General features: G+C 38.4%; 1 protein-coding gene across 1 annotated transcript; it reads right to left on the bottom strand.

Annotated features, from left to right (window-relative positions):
- Positions 1 to 1,388: 1,388 nt before the first annotated feature.
- LOC114289977 (uncharacterized) lies at positions 1,389 to 20,826 on the bottom strand. The gene is made up of 3 exons (XM_028233822.2): positions 20,059 to 20,826; positions 4,923 to 5,141; positions 1,389 to 1,849 (listed from the first exon to the last, which is right to left on the bottom strand). The coding sequence occupies exons 1-3, from the start codon at positions 20,593 to 20,595 to the stop codon at positions 1,559 to 1,561; spliced, it is 1,047 nt and encodes a 348-aa protein (XP_028089623.2). The 5' UTR covers positions 20,596 to 20,826; the 3' UTR covers positions 1,389 to 1,558.
- Positions 20,827 to 21,454: the final 628 nt, after the last annotated feature.

The following is a 21,454-nucleotide window of genomic DNA, read 5'->3' as shown; positions in this document are numbered from 1 at the left end:
GCGAAGATGATATATTTCCGACGAAGAAGATGAGTGGATTTACTCAGATCTGATGTAGATCTACATCAGATTTGGCTAGATCTAAACAAAAAATAGTTGCCGGAGTACAATCCTCTCTCTATATCCGCCTTTCTCCTTCGATCTCTTATTTTTTTTTATTTTCTCTGCTATATACTTCTGTTTTTTTGTTCTAATGGAGAAAATTTTCAAATTCTGAACAAGTAATTTTCGAGTTTTAGTTACAGGCGGTGAAAACTGTAAAATTTTGCAGTTTCAAATTTTTTTGGTGCTGGAATGAATCATGGTTTAAAAATGTAAAATTTTGTAGTTTCAAATTTTTTTGGTGTTGGAATGAATCATGGTATAAAACTGTAAAATTTTACAGTTTTATAACATTTTTTAGAACTGTAAAATTTTACAGTTTCATAACATATTTTTTAGTTTGATTAATAAAGATAAATGCTTAATAGATTTTTGCTTTGAAACTGTAACATTTTACAGTTTCAAAACTTACTTTTCAGTTTGATCAATATTGGAGATTATTTGCTTGAATCTTACAAAAATTGAAAAATAGCATATGTTTTTCCCATTGTTGCTATTTTTTGTCGTTTCATTTGTTTTTCCTTTTAGTTCATCAATATTTAGTACGTTTTGCTATTTTTTTTGCTCTAATTTCTCCATTTATTCTTTTTTTTTTTTTTTCCGGCAATATTCTAAGCATTCCGGTGAATCTCCAGTGATATTCTTAACGTCCAATGAACATTCTAAACATTCCGGCGACTTCCATTAACGTTCTTAATACGCCGGCGAACTTCTAGCGAAACTCCGACGACTTCCCGGTGATACTCCGGCGACTTTCCGGTGATGTTGAACATTCCGACAAGTCTCTGGCGACCGTTTGACGAAAGTCCGAAGGTAGTAAGATGTAACAATGTTTGTAAATTTTTTTTTAAAAAAAATAAAATTTTTTGGTAACAATTAAAAATATATAGGATTAATTAGTACAAGTGTTTTATTTGAAGATTAGCTGAATTTTAAACTTTGTACATGAAACTTATCAGTAAGTTCCCCTTCATACTTCCTTTTTTTCGGCGGGTTTACTAAACAAAAAATCAATAATTCAGATATCAACTAAGGAACAAAAACCCATAATCCGACTTTGTTAATAGATATTTGAACCAAGAAATTTTAATCAGTAATTGATATTCGAACCATTGAGACCCTTGCACGGTGAGTGTAGAGAGTATTATTTTGGGTGTATTTAGCACTTCTCGTTGAAAGGGAATGCTTCTAAATACCCCCAATTCTTCTCTCTACACCCACTTCTTTGAGAAACAATTTTTTTCCCTCCATAAAATAGAAGATTAATTATGCATGAGGCGGGCATATAGCGAAATTTTAAAGGCATATCTAGGAGTTTCTTGATCCATAAACCATACATACGAATCAGTTATCACTAATCCGAGAAAAAGGTCCACCAAGTGACCGACCTATCTATCTAGTCTTGCAACATTCCAATTTACAAGTGCTGACATTAAAACAACATTAAACCTGCTATCTAACCCAAACAGTCCTTTGCCCAGTGGCCAGGGTTTCCGCACTTGTAACAAGCATGCGATGAAGCGGTAGTTCCTCCTTGATTGGCAGGTTTTTGAATCAAAAGGGTGGGACAGTCTTTTGCCCAATGCCCATCCATGCCACATTTAAAACATGACGAACCACTTCTTAAACCGAAGTTGTTGCTGCCCGTCTCGTTTGTCTTATAAATTTTAGCGGTGCTGACTGGGACAGGGGGGCTGCCTTGAATTGTATGTTCATGGCACCATTTGAAAAAGCCGCAAGAGCTTCCCTACACAAGAAAGGAAAGGTGTAAATCAACCACCATCAAAATGATTGTAAGATATTGCTACACAGGTAATAAAAATATTTCATGTTGTTGGAGTGAAGAAATGTGAACATCTTAATTTCATTAAAAAGCTACGCACAAGTGATTCATGTGCAGAAATGATGGTTGTATCTGTTATCTGGGAAAAAAAATATGGATATAGAGGGAAGAAAATAAAATGAAATGAAGACATCAAAATTTGGACAGTTGCATAGGGGGGTAATTTGGGTATGAGAAAATACGTGACATAACTTCAAAATATTATTTGAGTTGTGTGTTTTATATAATAGAATAGATACCTCTGAAAGCATCAAAGACAATAATATAGCAGCTATTCAGTTATGTGTACTCAGATGCCGCAAAACATCATATAAGTATTAGAAAACATGAATATTAAGTTTTCAATTCAAAACAATTAAATTAAACTAGCATATTGGGTTCTGCCACAGTAAAATTGGATACTAAATTTTAAAAAGGACAACAGTTTCAAGGAAAACAACATCCTAAGCTTGAGTTCCCCACAAAATGGATTTATTTATTTATTCACATGCATAATAGCAATTATGTCTCAGCAAAATTTGGTGGAAAATCATCCACAGATACCGAAGGAAGGGTGGTCATTTGGCTTCAAGCACCAGTTTTCCCTTGTCATATCTCAAATTAGGGTTTAGGGTTTAGTTCCTTAATTGCTCAATCTTTCACACATTTAAAGCTATAAATGTGTCTGGTAGATATTACCAAACACATTTCTGCCATCTTCTTTTGAATTGTAACCTACTAGACACTGATTCATCTTCCAAGAATGTAGCTCCTTAATTGCTCAATTTTTCACAAATTCAAAGCCATAAATGAATTTGGTAGCTATTACCAGACGTTTTCTACTTTCTTTTGGAGGTCGCTATCTTCACATCTTTGTTCTGATTCATCTTTCAAGCATTTAGTTCCTTAATTGCTCAATCTTTCACACATTTAAAGCTATAAATGTGTCAGGTAGCTATTAACAGTTACATTTTCTACTACCTTCTTTTGAATTGAAACTCACTATCTTAACATCCTTGTTCTGATTCATCTTACAAGAATGTAATTCCTTCATTACTCAAATCTTTCACAATTTGGAGTTATAAATGTGCCTGGTAGCTATTACCCCCAGACAGTTTCTACTTACTTTTAAATTGCATCTAACTATTTTAACATCCTTGTTCTGATTCATCTTTCAAGAATGTAATTCCTTAATTGCTCAATCTCTCACAAATTTAAAACTATAAATGTGTCTGGTAGCTATTAACTCAGACAGTTTCTACTTCCATTTGAATTGCATCTAACTATCTTAGCATCCTTGTTCTGATTCATCTTTCAAGCACGTGATTCTGAATTGCTCAATCTTGCACACATTTAAGGCTATAAATGTGTCTGGTAGCTATAACATAAACCGTCACTTTAACTTGAAAATAATTTTGCGAACCCACTGTACTTACTTAGTACTTATCCACTTCTCTCTTTTAAATACAAACATAGCAAATCAAAACACTACTATGGAAGACAATTTGGAAGAGGTAGAAGGTACTCAACTTTTTTTTTTGTGTGTGTGTGTGGGGAGAGGTTGATTTATGTGACTTGAACCCGCGTCACAAGACTAAGGGCGAATAGCACTTGCCAGGTGACAACCTCTATCACCTTCATTTGTCTATTGCCTATCAAAAAAAAATTATACTACCATTCTAGTTATGGTCTTTCTATATTGCGGTATATAAATTTATTTGGGTCACAATTAGCACAAAATGTTTAAATAGAATCTTTCCTCGGTTAATGTTCTAAAATTAAGGCTTCAACAATTTTATCAGTTAAAACTATGTTGTCTGCAAGCAACATAAGCCATGGCATCTTATAGATAGCAAAACAAAAAAGGCTTTTATGGTGATCATCGAAGATGTGACTCTAATAGGTCATATAATTAATTCATTAACATTGAATTTTATCTGCAAGTATTTATTGTTCTGTATAATTTTTGTACTTTTAGTACATAAAACATAAAATCAAACAATAGTTAGGCACAAGCAATCAATTGGAAAACACTAATCTCCATTTCTGACTAAAACATTAAATTAAGATAGTTACATTAGGCACATTAAAACCTATGACAAGGCGTGTGGGGAAAAAAACAATAAAAACAACTAACTCAAACATGTCCATTAACTCTAGTCATATGCCTTTATGGGTTTTAGCCCAATAAAAATATAGCTGGATGAAGTTTTAAAGAATAAGCTAGTGTTTATGGGACAATATATTTTGGTTGAGAAAAAAGCCCCTCTTAAACAATCTGTTCAAAAGCCAGAACATTTTTTTTTATTGTACCATAAAGTTTTTTTATTTCAATTTACTATCCAATTAAGGAAAAAACAAGTGGTTTACAAATCAATTGTCACTAACAACAAACTAATCTATTTTGGAAACTCCAATAATTGCAATGGAAGCATAATAGAAGTTTCATAAGCACCAATTGTTCAAAAAAAAAAAAAAAGCATGATCACTACATATCCGCATGAAGTATGCAAACTTCTGCTGGTGTAACCTTCGATAGTGCAAATTTGGTCTTATTTCACATGCTTTATCATCCTCTCAGTTTTTAAAAGATTTAATTCTCTCCACACACTGAATACGGCTAGCGTTTTATATCTACGACATATTGACAGTTACAAAGAGAGATCCCCCGCTTCATAATTAGTTTGATTTGCATTTGTGCACCAATTGAACATTCACGTTGCTATTATTTTCTTGTTCAAAGCAACTTGAGGGCCACAAAGAATTAATTTACTTCTTCCTTATCATTGAGCAACAATGCATCAAAACTTGCCGCGACAGCCTTTCTATCAGTTCTATTCACCAATACAAAAACACTAAAGACCCAAGGATGTCCACGATTTAACCAAGACCAAAATGAAATGAGTGTTTGAACATGCTTAATGCATGAACTAAAATAGACATTACTGAACAATACAATGGTTAAGAAACTGAAGAAAGAAATTTGTAGGAAAAATACCTGGTTTGCAGGACAACGGTAGAACTGCTGGCCAATATTTTTCCCAGTTTTGGCTGTAAGTATTAAGCAAGACCCAGCACCGCAGAGGCATGAAAGTTCGGGGATTGAAGGATTTGATGCATGACTTGGATTTGATACCTGAGTTTGGCTCCTAACAGTCGTGTTATCAGTTCCTATATTCTTGTCACACCACTCAAAGAAACCACAGCCCCCATTTTCCTGAACCAAAATTTACTTGCATGCATGAGCAATCTGTAGAGAATTTAATGAGTTGTATAACTTGCTAAAAAATTAAAAAACTGATGGAAGTGCCAGATTCTTATTAGCCTCTTTGTTTTTTTTTTGATCTGCAACAAAAAGAAATTTTATTAAAAGAGAAGAAGTACAAGAAAAGGAGAACAAGGAGTCTGCCAAAAGAAATACAAGAGAGAAAAGCAAATCAAAGTCCCAAACTACAATGGACGGACGGTGACATTGGTCCCCCAGATTAGTTAGTCCTCAGAGTTAGATACCGAGTCATCCAAAAAAAAAAAAAATCCCAAACTGCAAATCAGACACTAACATCAAATCTTTAGAAATAAAAATTAAAAAATAAATAAAAAAGTGAAATCCCCTTAAATGGAGGAGAAACCGAAACTCAAAAAGATGCCAAATGGCACACTCTATCCCATAACAACTCAATGTCCTCGAAATTATCATAAAAACCTCAGCATTCTGTTCCAACCACATAACCCAAAAAAGTGAGAATGTTACACAATTCCATATCACATTCACTTTCTTGTTGCAACCCAAACCCCAAAAATCAATCAAAACCATTTGTGCACAAGTAGCCAGAGCCACTTAGCCTATTATATTCCTAACCAATAAACGGCACAGGGCCCACTTACAAATGTCAAGACGTTGATAAGTACTATTTCACATGAAATGGAACAAAAAGACATTGGATAATCAGATCACAATTTTTAACTAATGAATCGAGAAATATTTTCCAATATATCTAAACCCATAATTATTATACTAAGTGTTTTGAAAATATCACAACAGCTGAACACATTCAATTTATAGCCCACAAGTGTTCAGAAAGCTAGATTTCAGGTTCAAGAATAGTGAAGCCTTTTCACATAGTCAGATTGAGCATGTGGATTACCAGCTCGCCGGAGGTTATAGTTGAACAGGCATTCTATCTTGTAGACCCCGTGATTCCCAGGTCAGGACATGTCTACCGCTTTGAACCACATCGGGTTCTTCAAAGTGTCGTAAAAGACCCCTGATAGCGTCTTCTCTCTTCAGTGGATGTGGTTCGACACATCCGTTCATGTGGAATATCAAACATCCGCATTGGAAGTGGAATATCTTCCTGCGTTAGGCCTTCTTCTTCTCATTGCGATGCCTCTTCTTGATTGACTTTGGCGAAGAGGGGCTAATCGATTGTGTAGAACTCTGTGTTTTGGATCGTCCACGCTTGGATCCGGCATGTTCATGTTTATCTAAAAAATCTCTATAACTGGAATCAGCTCCAGGATTGCATAATATAATAGTTAGAATCCCGTCCTTTATTTTTCTTGGGCGGACATATTTACAATTTGAAATCCATTCCCGTTGCGCTCCAATAAATTCCCGCCAGTGTTTCAAAAATTGCGGGGCCACATCATCGATTACATTATAAAAAACATCGTCATTATGGTCTCGCAAATCGATGTGACCAGAATAATAATTATGTGGCCCCAGAGACCGGGCCCAACATGTTTTCCCAATCCTAGATGGGCCTTCAATTATAATACTCTTTGGCCTGTGTGGTCTTTGGGCTTCATCTCGGATATTTTCTGCAACCCATTACTGTATACATGTTGGAACGATCCATACTGTCTTTGTAAAACGATGAACGCACGACAATGAGGGTTTAAACGATATTCTGTCGTAATTAGATGACAACTTGTCGTAATTTAGCCAATAACATTTTGGATCACCATTTCTTACCATTGCCAATGCTTCGTCCTTGCTGCCGACGACAAGTGCGTCGTGATATATATTTTCTTTGTTGTTCTGATTAGCGCAGCGGCCCTTCTCACGGAATTCACCCCATTCCGTATAGTCCTCGTATTTGAATATGTATTCTAACACAGCCTGATGGTTGTTGGCCCCTTGTATATTTGGATGGAAATGGCAATTAGTGCGATCGTGAGTAACGTCGAAGAACCGTTCATCCTGTGTCTGAAAACGATATGAAAATTGGACAAGAGCATGGAGATATGGTTCACCGTCCTCGTGTAATTCATGTGCAACCCTCACATAATTTGGTGGCCTGTTAGTGAACAACTCTCTAATTTTCTCTAACAATCTCTCTTTAGGTACAGAACATCTGGGATATGTGAGGAAGATATTCTTGTTTTGAACTCTAAAACGACGTCGCATTGAGGCCGTAACTCACTCTCAATGACGTCACTAACTCTCTCGGATGACGCAAGTCACTCTCTAAAAAATTTACTGGTATAAGAGAGTGAGGGAGTGACTTATATATGATCCCAGGAGCGTCTCTATAATATGATTGGGACACTCCCCCCCCCCCCCGCGCCACGTGTCGTCCCCTGATTGGTGCTCCATTCCGCATTGGATGTGGTTCGACACATCCGTTCGTGTGGAATATCGAACATCCGCATTGGAAGTGGAATATCTTCCTGCGTTGGGCCTTCTTCTCATTGCGATGTCTCTTCTTGATTGGCTCTGGCAAAGAGGGGCTGATCGATTGTGTAAAACTCTGCGTTTCAGATCGTCCACGCTTAGAGCTCGGCGTGTTCATGTTTATCTAAAAAATCTCTGTAACTGGAATTGGCTCCGGGATTGCATAATACAATAGTTAAAATCCCGCCCTTTATTTTTCTTGGGCGGGCATATTTACAATTTGAAATCCATTCCCGTTGCACTCTAATAAATTCCCGCCAATGTTTCAAAAATTGTGGGGCCACATCATCGATTACATTATAACAAACGTCGTCATTATGGTCTCGCAAATCGATGTGACCGGAATAACAATTACGTGGCCCCAGAGACCAGGCCCAACATGTTTTTCCAATCCTAGATGGGCCTTCAATTATAATGCTCTTGGGCTTGTGTGATCTTTGGGCTTCATCTCGGATATTTTCTGCAACCCATTACTGTATACATGTTGGAACGATCCATACTGTCTCTGTAAAACGATGAACGTACGGCAATAAGGGTTTAAACGATATTCTGTCGTAATTAGATGACAACTTGTCGTAATTTAGCCAATAACATTTTGGATCGCCATTTCTTACCATTGCCAATGCTTCGTCCTTGCTGCCGGCGGCAAGTGCGTCGCGATATATATTTTCAACTACAACCTCCAGCGAGCGTTGGGAGTCTGGACATTCACGGCGACAATGTATACATGGCTGACATCCAATGGTCTCAGAAGCCTGACGGAGACTATATTTACCCAGCTTATTGCACGCAGGATAACGAACAAATTATCCAGCTTTGGGATTATTAGTACAGTTAATTATTGTCTCGCCCTTACCATTGTACTCGACGAGCTTTCATATTATGTAAAAGATTGGCGGTGGAAAAATATTTATGTACATTTTCACGATTAAATAATAAAATGTTAAGCTATATTTAATTAATGTGATTATTATTTTGAATCATCAACAATAATATAAATGGGCCCAAATACAGTCTACTAAATTAAGAGGCCCAATTACAGTCTCCCAAATGAAGAGGCCCATTTAACGTGACAAGGCCCATAGTTAGCCAATGCTTTTTCATAGGCCCTTTAGACATAGGCCCATCAAAACTATGAAAGAAGTGGACACTAGAATGGATCATATTCGGGGCGGCCCAGTATTCCAATATAATACACAACAGGACAGAGTTACAACAAATTTGAACAAATTATTTTATTGAGGAATAGTAACAATTATACAATTATGATAATTAGGAAATTGTGTCACTATTCCTAAGTCCACAACCGGATTTTGACACATCAATTTCATCCACAGTTACAGAACAGATATCAGCGGCAGGATGTGTGTCTGCACATCGCTCCATTGTCTGAGTGGATGGAGCCATCGCCTGGGTTTCTAATTCGGAAACTGCTTTTAGACCGGCGAATAAGGCATCTTCTTGAGGCTGTAAGGCGTTGATGAGCCGGATTAAATTTTCGGCATTATCTTCACCAACGACAAATAAGGACCAGTGCAACAACAAAAGATCCGGCTCGTATTTTAAAATCAACTGCCTAAATTGACCTAGATCTACGAGATCCATTGCAAAATAATTCAAAATCCTCAATTATTTTGGATTAAATAGTTTCCCGCTTGCGCTTCCCTTTTTAAATCTTTTAATCCTGGTCGCAGATCTGGGAGTGGAGCGGAGCCCTGTAGCCGACAACAAGGCACCAAATGGGGAGGGAGCACCAATCAGGGGACGACATGTGCCGCGGGAGGGAGCGTCCCAGTAATATTATAGGGACGCTCCTGGGATCATATATAAGTCATTCCCTCACTCTCTTATACCAGTAAAGTTTTTAGAGAGTGACTTGCGTCATCCGAGAGAGTTAGTGACGTCATTGAGAGTGAGTTATGGCCTCAATGCGACGTCGTTTTAGAGTTCAAAACAAGAACATCTTCCTCACATATCCCAGATGTTCTGTACCTAAAGAGAGATTGTTAGAGAAAATTAGAGAGTTGTTCACTAACAGCTACCAAATTATGTGAGGCTTGCACATGAATTACACGAGGACGGTGAACTATAACTCCATGCTCTTGTCCAATTTTCATACCGTTTTCAGACACAGGATGAACGATTCTTTGACGTTACTCACGATCACACTAATCGCCATTTCCATCCAAATATACAAGGGGCCAACAACCATCAGGCTGTGTTGGAACACATCTCCAAATACGGGGACTACACGGAATGGGGTGAATTCCGTGAGAGGGGCAACTGCGCTAACCAGAACAACAAAGAAAATATATATCACGACGCACTTGCCGCCGGCAGCAAGGACGAAGCTTTGGCAATGATAAGAAATGGTGATACAAAATGTTATTGACTAAATTACGACAAGTTGTCATCTAATTACGACAGAATATAGTTTAAACCGTCATTGCCATACGTTCATCGTTTTACAGAGACAGTATGGATCATTCCAATATGTTGTCCAAAGGATAATGGCTGACAACTTGGTCCAGTATTTTCATGAGTTTAATTGGATCCGGCCTCACTTATAGATGAGCCTATGTCGACTGGTCCGCTAGGCTAGGTGTTGAGCCCAGTGTCGATTAATAATGGGTCGCGTGTCGGCATAGTTATATCGCGGCGACTGAATAATTCAGGCCCATCTCGAATTGAACTTGCTGACGATCGTGCAACCATTATCCTTTGGGCCGAAGAACCATATTGGCCCATTGGTGCTGATAATGTCATTGTCGATCGAAAACGTGATACAAAATTGCAGCGTGTTAGTCTTGCCTTTGTCACGTTGTGTGCCACGTGCCAAATATCCACGTGGTTGTTGTTGAATACTTTGAACAAAACATTTATTAATGGTGGTCGATACGTTATTTCATCTGGGAAAGACGATGTTTGAAAGGCCAATGTGGCTTTCATTTTACAATATTTGACATCGTCATTGATGTTTGTTTGTATCAATTTGTACGACGCTGTCCATGGGCATCCTTTTTTATCTGCGGCAGCATATGCGTTTTCAAAATATGTGATGTCTACTGGGCATGTAACTGGAAAAGTAAATCGAGCCTGTAATTGATCGTCCGCCCGTAATCGTGTGTCCCGTATTTCTACTTCAACATGACCGGTTGAATTAAATGGACACTGTTGTCTGTAGCTTAGTATGCATTTGTCAATTATCATTGACTTGAATGTGAGCTTCTGCCACATTGCATCGCCTATCTTCGGATTGGTTATTGATATATTGGATACCGGTAAGTTCGATGCTGCGTCTATTATAGGGACGCTCCTGGGATCATATACAAGTCACTCCCTCACTCTCTTATACTAGTAAAGTTTTTAGAGAGTGACTTGCGTCATCTGAGAGAGTTAGTGACGTGATTGAGAGTGAGTTATGACCTCAATGCGACGTCGTTTTAGAGTTCAAAACAAGAACATCTTTCTCACATATCCCAGATGTTCTGTACCTAAAGAGAGATTGTTAGAGAAAATTAGAGAGTTGTTCACTAACAGGCCACCAAATTAATTGAAGTTGTTAGGATTCTACATCCTGGGTGTAGTTTTACGCCAAACTGGTGGTCTCTCTGAAATTGCCGCCGATACACCTGGGCTCGAAAGTGACATGCGTGACGCTCCTACTCAGACTGTGGAGTTTGATCCGTCTGGTATACTTGACAACGGGCAATGTGAATTTGTCATTGTGTTGGACCGTTTTCCTAATCCTGCATATACGCCTAAGTTTGAAGATGTTTTCCAGTGGTCCAGTGGTGACCCACGAACTGGTTGTATGGTCAGGGGCACAGAAATATATCGTTTTGTTGTATTGCGGCGTGTCTCTGTTTTAATGCCGCCGCAATCGACTGAATATTCAGTCGTTAGCTGTTAAGGCGTGAAAACATTTATCAACATCGGAAAGAATGTTGTATCCGAATTCCGAGATAGTTTTGGTGTGCTGAACGGCACGTATAATAATATTGTAAAAAACGCAATTATTTGTTATTTTGTGTGAAAATGTCGCACAAAGTCGTTTGTAAGGGCGCATTTGAATTGTAGATTGAAATATTGTTATTAATAAAATAATTGATTACAACGTATTTTACATCGGCCTCTGTTGTACATTTATTTTTTAGGCTGATATGGACCCTTCGACTGTGGCCTTTACAGCTTCTGCTACTAATTTGGACGCCTCATCTGTAGTGAGCCTTGATGATATAAAAGAGAAAAGCAAAGCAAAAAAAGAGAGAGTGCATGAGTTTAATGTTTTCATTCTGTCTAAATAATTACAATGATAGGGGAGTTAGTGTAATTTTCCAAACGTCAAGGGATGATATATATTAAACTCAAACCTCAGGGGGTGTAAGTGTAATTTAACCTATTAGTATATAATATAAATTATAGTTCTATTTTCTCATCTATTTAATTACATTTATATTAGTATATAATATAAACCACATCTCCATGCTCTTGTCCAATTTCCATACCGTTTTCAGACACAAGATGAACGGTTCTTCGACGTTACTCACGATCGCACTAATCGTCATTTCCATCCAACCATATTATTCCAACGGTTCTTCGGCCCAAAGGACAATAGCTGCACGATCGTCAGCAAGTTCAATTCGAGATGGGCCTGAATTATTCAGTCGCCGCGACATGACTATGCCGACACGCGACCATTATTAATCAACACTGGGCCCAACACCCAGCCTAGCGGACTAGTCGACATAGGCCCATCTGTAAGTGAGGCCGGATCCAATAATTCCAAATCATCAATGCTCACTACGGATGAGGCGTCCAAATTAGTAGCAGAAGCTGTAAAGGCCGCAGTCAAAGGGTCCATATCAGCCCAAAAAATAAATGTACAACGGAGGCCGATGTAAAATAATCAATTATTTTATTAATAACAATATTTCAATCTACGATTTAAATGCGCCCTTACAAACGATTTTGTATGACATTCCCACACAAAATAACAAATAATTGCAATTTTTACAATATTATTGCTGAAAATTTGTGTTAATGCATATAATAAGATAGTAGCATGTATATAATATGATAGTGGTGTTGGTGGTAGATAGTGGCATGTATAGAATATGATAGTGGTGTTGGTGGTAGATAGTGGCATGTATATAATATGATAGTGGTAGATAGTGGTAATATATAATATGTAAGTGGCATATAATGGGTTATAATGATGTTTGTAATATCTCCTATATAAGGAGTGTCATTTGGTCTTGTAAAATAAGAAGTTTTGAATATAACAGAAATATATTCCTTCTTCCTCATATTTTTGGAGTTCTTCTTCCTCATATTTTCTAAGTTGGTATCAGAGCAACAAAAAACACAGCAGCCCTAAAACCGTCATAGCCATGTCGGAAGTCACGTCCGAAACCACTTCAACCCCTGCCGCTGCCATTCCGGTGAAAACGTCCAACTCTCACTCTGTCCAAATCACCACCATCTGCCTAAATGGTGATAATTTTCTCCGCTGGTCACAATCTGTCCGGATGTATATCCGTGGGCAAGGAAAGATCGGTTACATCACTGGTGACAAGAAGGCTCCTGCTGTTAATGATCCGCTGTTCGACAGTTGGGACGCTGAAAACTCCATGGTTATGACATGGTTGGTCAATTCCATGGAGGAGGATATAAGCTCTAATTACATGTGCTATCCTACTGCACAAGAATTGTGGGATAATGTTAGCCAGATGTATTCTGACCTAGGAAATCAATCTCAAGTTTTCGAATTAACTTTGAAGTTGGGAGAGATTCGTCAAGGAGATGATTCCGTCACCAAATATTTCAATTCGTTGAAAAGGTTGTGGCAGGATCTTGACATTTTCAACACATACGAATGGAAATCGGTTGACGATTGCAACCACCACAAGAAAACTGTGGAAGACAGCCGTATTTACAAGTTTCTTGCCGGCCTCAACATTGAGTTCGATGAAGTGCGAGGAAGAATTATTGGCAGACCTCCTCTCCCATCCATTGGCGAAGTATTTGCCGAAGTCAGAAGGGAAGAGAGCCGAAGGAGCGTCATGCTTAAGAAAAAAGGTACTGGTGAATCAATTGAAATTTCTGCTTTAATTAGCGATGTTGCGGCCAACAAGGCTGCAAATTACCAGCGCAGGTTTGATGATAAGCCACGGGTCTGGTGTGATTTTTGCAACAAGCCTCGCCATACACGCGAAACGTGTTGGAAGATCCATGGCAAACCTGTCAACTGGAAAAGCAGCAAACAAGGAGAGAAGAATCGTGGCTTTCCTACCGCTAATGAAGTCGATTCAGGTCCCTTCAACAAAGAGCAGATTGATCAACTCTTAAAGCTGATAAAATCTAACTCCTCATCCGGTACTCCTAGTGTTTTGTTGGCACAAACAGGTAGAAATCCTAAAGCCTTCTCTTGCCTAAACTTCTCTCCGTGGATCATAGATTCCGGTGCCTCCGATCACATGACTAGTTTTTCCCATTTATTTAGTACCTATTTCCCTTGTTCTGGTCATGACAAAAATCAGAATAGCCGATGGTAGTTTTTCACCTATTGCAGGAAAAGGATTTATTAAACTAATTGAGAAAATTAATCTCAATGCTGTTCTTCACGTCCCCAACTTAGCCTGTAACCTTTTGTCTGTCAGTAAACTATCTAAGGATTCTAATTGTCGTGTTACATTTTTTGAATCCCATTGTGAATTTCTGGACCAGAACTCGGGGATGATGATTGGGCGTGCTAGGATGCTTGAAGGTCTTTACTACTTTGATGAAGTATCTGTTAGTAATAAAAAAGCTCAGAGCTTTAATAGTACTAGTTCAATCTCTGTTCGAGAAAAAATAATTCTATGGCACTATAGGCTAGGACATCCTAGTTTTCTTTATCTGAAACATTTATTTCCAGAATTATTTAAAGGGATTGATTGTTCTTCTTTTCATTGTGAAAGTTGTATTTTTGCAAAATTTCATCGCTCTACTTATTTGCCAAAACCTTACCAGGCTTCCAAACCTTTTTATTTGATTCATAGTGATGTTTGGGGCCCTTCTAAAATCACTACTCTTTCTGGTAAAAGATGGTTTGTTACATTTATTGATGACCATACCCGCTTATGTTAGATTTATTTGATGACTAAAAAATCTGACATGAAAAATTTATTCACAAATTTTTACAATATGATTGAAAACCAATTTCAAACCAAAATTGGTATTTTACATTCTGATAATGGAACAGAATATTTCAATGAGCAGTTGGGTGAGTTTTTGGAAAAAAAGGAAATTTTTCATCAATCTACATGTCGGGATACCCCTCAACAAAATGGCATTGCAGAACGAAAAAATAAACATCTACTTGAAGTAGCACGTGCTATAATGTTTTACATGCATGTTCCTAAATATTTATGGGGTGAAGCAATTTTAACAGCCTCTTATTTGATAAACAGGATGCCTACAAAGGTGTTAACATACAAAACACCTTTCGATTGTCTCAAAACTTTTTTTTCAACACGAGGTTGTTTTCTGATTTACCAGCCAAAGTTTTTGGATGTACTGCCTATGTTCATGTTCCTAGTCAATTTCGTTCAAAACTTGACCCCCGTGCTATAAAATGTGTTTTTTTGGGTTATTCCTCAAATAAAAAGGGGTATAAGTGTTTCGATCCTCAAACCAAGAAATTTCATGTGAGTATGGATGTGTCATTTGTGGAAACAAAATCCTATTTCCCCAACACTTCTCTTCAGGGGGAGACAAGTGGAGTAGAAGACCGTTTTTGGGATATTTCTATCCCGCTCCCCAATGTCATTTATCCTACACAAAAACCACATATGTCTGATAATGACCACTTAGGAGAACCAAGTTCTATGGTGCCTAGTCAAGAAGATTCTTGTTTAGGGGGAGAAGTACTACAAAATGATCTAAATCCTGAGCTTCAGATTTATACTAGGAAGCGATTTCATCTGAGGAATAATGACCCAAATGTCCATCCTAATGACCCGAATGTCCACCCGAGTTCTGGCATCGAAATTTTAGGTAATCCTATTCCTTCTATTTCCGACCTTGATGTTCCTATAGCAATTAGGAAAGGTGTCCGAAATTGCATTAAACATCCTATTGCAAATTACCTCTCCTATCAAAGACTGTCTAAAAATCATAGAGCTTTCACATCTAGGATTTCACACTTGTTTGTTCCAAGGAATATACAGGAAGCATTGGATGATCCGAATTGGAAATTAGCAGTCATGGAGGAGATGAATGCTTTAAGGAGAAGTGGTACTTGGGAGATAGTTGATCTACCCAAAGACAAGAAAACAGTTGGGTGTAAATGGGTGTTTACGATAAAATGTAACGCAGATGGAAGCGTTGAGAGATACAAGGCGAGACTGGTGGCTAAAGGCTTCACTCAAACTTATGGGATCGACTATCAGGAGACGTTTGCTCCTGTTGCTAAAATAAATTCCATCAGAGTACTGTTATCTCTTGCAGTAAATTCAGATTGGCCTCTACATCAACTTGACATTAAAAATGCATTTCTCAATGGTGATCTTGAAGAGGAGGTGTTCATGAGCCTACCGCCGGGATTTGAGCAGAGACTTGGAAGCGACAGAGTATGCAGATTGAACAAGTCATTATACGGACTCAAACAATCACCAAGAGCGTGGTTTGAACGCTTTGGGAAGGCAGTTATCAGTTGTGGTTTCTCGCAGAGTCAAGCAGATCACACAATATTTTATAAACATTCAAAAAACAGTAAAATTGCAATTTTGATTGTTTATGTTGATGACATCATTTTAACTGGTAATGATGAAGCTGAGTTAGCAGCCCTCGAAGAGAAACTCGCAAAAGAATTTCACATTAAGGATCTGGGAGCCCTCAAGTATTTCCTCGGAATGGAATTTGCAAGATCCAAGGAAGGTATATTCGTTAATCAGAGAAAATATGTTCTTGATCTCCTTGGAGAAACAGGTATGCTTGGTTGTAAGATGGTGGAGACTCCGATTGAGCCTAACTTGAAGTTACAAGCTGCTAAGGCTGAAGAAGTTAAAGAGAGGGAACAATATCAGCGACTTGTCGGGAAATTGATTTACTTGTCTCATACGCGGCCTGATATTGCCTTTGCAGTCAGCATGGTAAGCCAGTTCATGCACTCACCAGGGGCAGAGCACTTTGAGGCCGTTTATAAGATCTTAAGATATTTGAAAGGAACTCCAGGGAGAGGCTTACTGTTCAAGAAACATGGACATCTTCAAGTTGAAGTATACACAGATGCAGACTGGGCAGGAAGTGTTACAGACAGGAGATCAACATCCGGATACTGCTCCTTTGTAGGAGGGAACCTAGTTACATGGCGGAGTAAAAAACAGAATGTGGTAGCTAGAAGTAGTGCAGAAGCAGAGTTCAGAGCTGTTGCCCATGGAATCTGTGAAGTAATGTGGATTAAAAGAATTCTTGAAGAATTAAAGCTTTCTCACCCGACACCTATGAAGGTCTATTGTGACAACAAAGCAGCTATATCTATAGCTCATAATCCAGTTCTACATGATCGCACAAAACATATAGAAGTGGATAAACATTTCATCAAGGAGAAAATCAATGCTGGCATAATCTGTATGACCTACCTTCCAACAGGTGAACAATTATCTGATGTGCTAACGAAGGGACTACACAAGAAGCAATTTGATAAGCTGACTAGCAAGCTGGCTATGGAAGATATCTTCAAACCAGCTTGAGGGGGAGTGCTGGAAATTTGTGTTAATGCATATAATAAGATAGTGGCATGTATATAATATGATAGTGGTGTTGGTGGTAGATAGTGGCGTTAGTGGTAGATAGTGGCATGTATAGAATATGATAGTGGTGTTGGTGGTAGATAGTGGCATGTATATAATATGATAGTGGTAGATAGTGGTAATATATAATATGTAAGTGGCATATAATAGGTTATAATGATGTTTATAATATCTCCTATATAAGGAGTGTCATTTGGTCTTGTAAAATAAGAAGTTTTGAATATAACAGAAATATATTCCTTCTTCCTCATATTTTTGGAGTTCTTCTTCCTCATATTTTCTAAGTATTATTATACGCGCTGTTCAGCACACCAAAACTATCTCGGAATTCAGATACAACATTCTTTCCAATGTTGATAAATGTTTTCACGCCTTGACGGCTAACGACTGAATATTCAGTCGATTGCGGTGGCATTAAAATAGAGACATGCCGCAATACAACAAAACGATCTATTTCCGTGCCCCTGACCATACAACCAGTTCGTGGGTCACCACTGGACCACTGGAAAACATCTTCAAACTTAGGCGTATACGCAGGATTAGGAAAACGGTCCAACACAACAACAAATTCACATTGCCCATTGTCAAGTATACCAGACGGATCAAACTCCACAGTTTGAGTAGGAGCGTCACGCATGTCGCTTTCGAGCCCAGGCGTATTGGCGGCAATTTCAGAGAGACCACCAGTTTGGCGTAAAACTACACCCTGGATGTAGAGTCCTAACAACTTCAATTTTCGACCAAGTCGTTCATCCTTTTCAGTACCAACCTCCAGCAAATCGAAATGGAAAAAATGAGGCTCATCATATGGGCGAAAATCGTCAATCCTCCAAATGGAATCACAAAACGATTTGGACGTGAATCACGTTTTTTTGTAATAACTACATTTTCGCTTAAAATAACTTCGGCCGGAAACACCGGATCTACTGGATGTTGTCCAATGGCGACTAAAATTTCCTTAACAATCTCTTTTTAGGTACAGAAGAGAGAAAACGGTTCTCAATCCTAGATGGGCCTTCAATTATAATGATCTTGGGCCTGTGTGGTCTTTGGGCTTCATCTCGAATATTTTCTGCAACCCATTGCTGTATATATGTTGGAACGATCCATATTGTCTCTGTAAAACGATGAACGTATGGCAATGAGAATTTAAACGATATTCTGTCATAATTAGATGACAACTTGTCGTAATTTAGCCGATAACATTTTGGATCGCCATTTCTTACCATTGCCAATGCTTCGTCCTTGCTGCCAGCGGCAAGTGTGTCGCGATATATATTTTCTTTGTTGTTCTGGTTAGCGCAGTAGCCCCTCTCATGGAATTCACCCCATTCCATGTAGTCCCCATATTTGGAGATGTACTCATAGGGATTAGTTCGATCGTGAGTAACGTCGAAAAACCGTCTTCAAATACGGGGACTACATAATATAATAGTTGCGTCATCCGAGAGAATTAGTGAAAATATTATAGGGACGCTCACGGATGTTCGATATTTTCAATTCAACATTTTAGAGTTCAAAAAGACCCCTGACAGCTTTGGGAGTCCGGACCAGTGCTCTATTCATGTGAAAAACCCCAAAAATCAATCAAAACCATTTGTGCACAAGTAGCCAGAGCCACTTAGCCTATTATATTCTTAACCAATAAACAGCATAGGGCCCACTTACAAATGTCAAGATGTTGATAAGTATTATTTCACATGAAATGGAACAACAAGACATTGGATAATCAGATCACAATTTTTAACTAATGAATCGAGAAATACTTTCCAATATATCTAAACCCGTAATTATTATATTAAGTGTTTTGAAAATATCACAACAGCTGAACACATTCAATTTATAGCCCACAAGTGTTCAGAAAGCTAGATTTCAGGTTCAAGAATAGTGAAGCCTTTTCACATAGTCAGATTGAGCATGTGGATTACCGGCTCCAACATAAGTCCATGCCTGGAAAGCAATTATCACACTCTCATTCCTTTCACAATTCACAACTAATGAAAACAAATTAGAGAAATAATGTAAAAAGTATAATAAAAATATCACAAGTTTCCCTTCCAACTATGCACTATTAGAGTTGTAAACAAGCCAAGCTGAGTCAAGCCAAGTAGTAGGTTGTTGTCAAACTTGGCTTCAAAACTTAACTAGCTTCAAAATGTGTTTGTTTCAACTAGACTTGTTCAATAATGAATTGATCTCGAGCAAATTTTTAATGCTTTGAACACCAATTGAACTCGAATAGCATAATTTTTTATAGTTCCTTATTCAAGCTTGGCTTAAAAACTTAACCAAATTTTAAAATGTGTTATATGTTTGCCAAACATAAATCAAGCTCGAACAACTTGATTCGTTCTACATGCCTATCTACTGCTTTCTGTTGAACTGTAATACAGTCCAAAGTACTCTTCTTTGTTTTTGTTTTTTTCTTTCTTTTTTCACCTTCTTACTATAAATTCACATATAGTAAGTTCTAATTTCTTCTCCAAATATTTTCTCGGCAACCAAACAAGGCATGAGCCTCGTCAAATTTGCTCCGTCGTAATTCTATTTTTGATTCAACAAATGTATCCCCCAATCAATCAATGCTCTTTGACGACTAATAGATGGGAGCAACATAAAGAGAGAGAGAGAGAGAGAGAGAGAGAGAGAGAGAGAGAGACCTCTCTGAGGGGACATTTGTAGAACTGGCGTCCACGATTCTTCTCGGTATTGGCAGTGAGAACAATACAAGCTCCCAATCCACAAGGACACGCCTTCTCAGGAACCGAAGGATCAACAACACCATACAAATTGGTATCGCAATCGCGAGACCAGTGTCCCGATTTCCCGCACTTGAAGCACGAATCTACTCCTCCGCCTCCTACGGTGCCTCCGCCGCCGGCAAATCCAGGATTAGCAAACATGTTGTTGTTGTTGTTGTTGTTGTTGTTTAGGACTTTGAATCCACCATTAGATCTGCTGCTTTGCTGCTGAAACAGAAGGCTTCTACTCCCTCTGAGAGCTGCAGTGTAGGCTCCTTCCGCGCTCTCCTCCGCCGCAGCAGCGTTAATGGAGCTTCTAGTGACGGCGGCGGAGGCGGTGGTGGTGGTGGTGGCGGTGGTCTTACGGCGCTTGGAGGAGAGAGCGTCGGCCTCCAGTGTTGCCACCTGAGCGAGGAAATCGTCGTCGTCTTCAACCTCGAAAATGGCGTCTGCCATTTTGCCCCAACTTTCAAATCTGTTCCCTCACTCACTGCTCGTCGATTTGCTTTGCTTTATTAGATTCCCTTTTTCGTTTTGTTTTGGCGCAACTTTGGGCATGGGCTCTCCCATCCCATGTCACATTTTAGATTTCCCTTTTTCTTTTTGTTTTGGCGCAACTTTGGGCATGGGGTCTCCCATGTCACATTAGATTAGATCGAAGCGGGTCTTCAGTCCATTTTTTGGAATGAATGGTATTATTAGATTTAGGCCTAGTTTGGAAAGATTAAATAAGGGGGAAATTATCCATAGGTCTCATGGGAAACATGTGATCTCCATTTAATTCCATAACTTTTTCACTACACCCAAAAGTCCTTTCCTCTCTCTCTGCTTTTTGCTTCCCTTCCTCTCTCGTTTTTTTTTCTACATTTTTCTGTCACCGTATTTGTCATGGAAGAGGACAATCTTCTGCATCATAGGCCCTGTTTGGTACAACTTAATTTCAGCTAATTTCAGCTTATTTAAGCTTTCAGCTTAATTTAAACTATTTTGATGTGTTTGGTTTAGCTTATAGCTTATAGCTTATAGCTTTGTGGAAGTCAGAAAACAGCTTATTCTTTAAGTGGGGCAGGAGATGCTTTAAGAATAAGCTGGAAATCAGCTTAAGCTGAAAGTTATAAGCTATAAGCTGTTTAGGCATAAGCTATAAGCACTTTCCCACAGCTCTACCAAACAGGGCCATAATCTACTTCCCGAAAGTACGAATCCACTTCCGAGTTCAAGAAGAACAGTTCCTTGATCATATCTTTCTCCATTGATCGGGGTTCATTGATAACCACTAAGCATTGAAATCAACTCCGACGAAGAAGATGATATA

This window comes from Camellia sinensis, chromosome 5 (genome assembly GCF_055761805.1).
Source record: "Camellia sinensis isolate YWXY chromosome 5, ASM5576180v1, whole genome shotgun sequence".
Lineage (NCBI taxonomy): Eukaryota > Viridiplantae > Streptophyta > Magnoliopsida > Ericales > Theaceae > Camellia > Camellia sinensis.
Note: the sequence above shows the minus strand (reverse complement) of the source record. Positions and strands in the feature narration are given on the sequence as shown.